This window comes from Lupinus angustifolius, chromosome LG18 (genome assembly GCF_001865875.1).
Source record: "Lupinus angustifolius cultivar Tanjil chromosome LG18, LupAngTanjil_v1.0, whole genome shotgun sequence".
NCBI lineage: Eukaryota > Viridiplantae > Streptophyta > Magnoliopsida > Fabales > Fabaceae > Lupinus > Lupinus angustifolius.
Genome location: NC_032026.1, coordinates 10225741 through 10228053, shown reverse-complemented (window position 1 = coordinate 10228053; position 2313 = coordinate 10225741). Strand labels below are relative to the sequence as shown.

The following is a 2313-nucleotide window of genomic DNA, read 5'->3' as shown; positions in this document are numbered from 1 at the left end:
TGTTTCAATATAAATTATGTTTATATTTATTTATTTATAATTATAATCTAAGATTTTTAACTGGAAAAAATCAATCCATCATAATAAAAAAATAATTTTACTTTTTTCTTGATTCATTTATGTTTTTTAAGTTAGTTAGTTATTCGCAGGAGCTTACATAAATGCAAAACAAGAAATATCTAGAAAAGTAGCGGTTAATAGTGAAGCTACTACTGGCGCGTATGAAAACCCACCATTACTACGTTACCAAGAGTCCTATATATAGGAACAATCTTTTACTCTCCATTACTCTACAGCCAACTCAATTCTCAGTTTATATTCACTAACCCTAATCTCTCTGTTTCCCTGCAATTCCCAAATTGTGTTTCGTCACTCCGAATCGTTTATCGCCCAGAGATACTTCTTCAATCTTGGTAAGTAATGTCACACTTTCTCTATTTCTTTGATTTCTGATCGCTATTAGGATTTCTTTTTCTTCTTCATCATGCCCCTTTTTCTTTGTGGCATTTGGATGCACAGAAAGAAAATAAAGGAAACAATGCCGCACAGTTTCCTGGGTATCCCTTATTTTGCCCAAAGTTGAGAGCTTTTTGTGTTAATCTTACACGGTTACACCTTCTCTATATGACCTAAATTTTTAATAATTTGTTTCGGTATTTGGGATCATCAGTTCAGTTCTTAAATTGTAGGATTGATATGTAATATGTGAAGTGATTCGTTTATGTTTTGAAAAATTATGTTTTTTCTTTCAACCTTGGTAGATTGTTTATCACTTATTTTTGCACAAAGGAAAATACCAGAAATAATGAGAGACAAAAAGATTTGATTTTTTATCTTTTGAAGGTTGATTAATAAGTGCACTGCTTATCCTTCATCCACCCCCGTATAGGATTCTACATCATATTTATTTGGCTTGAATGTTGATTTTGAGAGCAATTGTTATTACTCAGTATAGAGTGATGAAAACATAATTTTACCTATTATACTTCTTGCTGACCTTTTTTTTTTAATGCTTGAAATATCAAGAATTGAGCTATGGGAAAGAGGAAATCAAAAACAAAGCCAGCTCCGAAGAAACGAATGGATAAGCTTGACACTGTCTTCAGCTGCCCTTTCTGCAATCATGGCACCAGTGTTGAATGTCGCATGTAAGCAACTTTTAAATTCCTTGTTAAGAGTTATGTGCCTTTGTTTCGTTGTATATGCTTCCAAAGACATTAAGACCTATCTTTTATGAAACCAGTGAGGAATCTTTGGTTTTAAATGTTAAAGATTATTACAACTCAGTTTAGAATTCATTTTTTGTGTTCTTTTGACAGTGATATGAAGAACTTGACTGGGGAAGCTTTTTGCCGGATATGCCAAGAGAGCTTTAGCACTACCATCACAGGTTTGTTTAAATAAGCTGTGGTTAACATCTATAACATATACACTTAAAGCAGTTACTTCTAGAAAACATGCAGTGCTGGCATGCCAACTAGATATGTAAATGGGAAATAGATAAGGGTAATATGTAAACAAAATATTTTGTTAATGTTTATAAAATACAAATTGATCTTGATGATAGTCCCCTTGAGACATTTATCTTGAAGCTTTTATATTTAGCTTTTTGAATGGAGTTAGTTACTGGCATGTGCTATTTCTACCTAGCCTAGCATACCTTGGTCATACCATTGTGAAGGGGGTAAGTATTAATGAAATTAATAATCATATGACTGGGAATCACTAATAAATATATCCCCGCCCTCCCTCTCTTTTTGGCTCTTCGGAAGAGATGAAAATGAAATTTCTCCTAGTTGAGAAAATTGTGTTTTGTTCTTTGATTAATAACAATTGTTAAAGTGATTTGGAAATATCTGTTCATGGATTTTTTATCTGCCAAGAGATGCAGCTACTGATGTTCTATTTTTGTTGTTTTTGCAGCTTTATCTGAGCCAATAGACATGTAAGTTCAATCAACACACACACACAAAATGACATACACATATACATGATGAAAATACTTACTTGCAACTAATGCAATGCAGATACAGCGAATGGATTGATGAGTGTGAACGGGTGAACAATCTAGAAGATGATGCGTAGCAGTGATTCTACTAACTCAGTTCTAGTGCTATTGGATCAAATTGCTGTGTAACTTTACATTTTCTCCCGCATGTAATTATGCCGCTTCCATTATGATTTGCAAGCACTAATGCTAAGTACTAGCTAATTTCCTATATAGACTATTATGAGTTAGTTTGTAAGATATGTAGCCAAGGTCATGAGAATAACTGTGTCTTGCTTAGTTTAGATGAAACCACCTTCATGGTT

At 33.2% G+C, this 2313-nt stretch overlaps 1 protein-coding gene across 3 annotated transcripts; it reads left to right on the top strand.

The window, feature by feature from the left end:
• LOC109332405 (transcription elongation factor 1 homolog) lies at nucleotides 244–2313 on the top strand. Of its 3 annotated transcripts, none has more exons than XM_019567379.1 (5): nucleotides 244–413; nucleotides 1020–1148; nucleotides 1320–1390; nucleotides 1924–1945; nucleotides 2028–2313. In XM_019567379.1, the coding sequence occupies exons 2-5, from the start codon at nucleotides 1036–1038 to the stop codon at nucleotides 2083–2085; spliced, it is 264 nt and encodes an 87-aa protein (XP_019422924.1). In that variant the 5' UTR covers nucleotides 244–413; nucleotides 1020–1035; the 3' UTR covers nucleotides 2086–2313. The 3 variants fall into 3 exon arrangements, with proteins under 3 accessions (XP_019422924.1, XP_019422925.1, XP_019422923.1); XM_019567380.1 differs by having other exon boundaries at nucleotides 244–417; nucleotides 1026–1148; XM_019567378.1 differs by having other exon boundaries at nucleotides 245–413; nucleotides 1027–1148.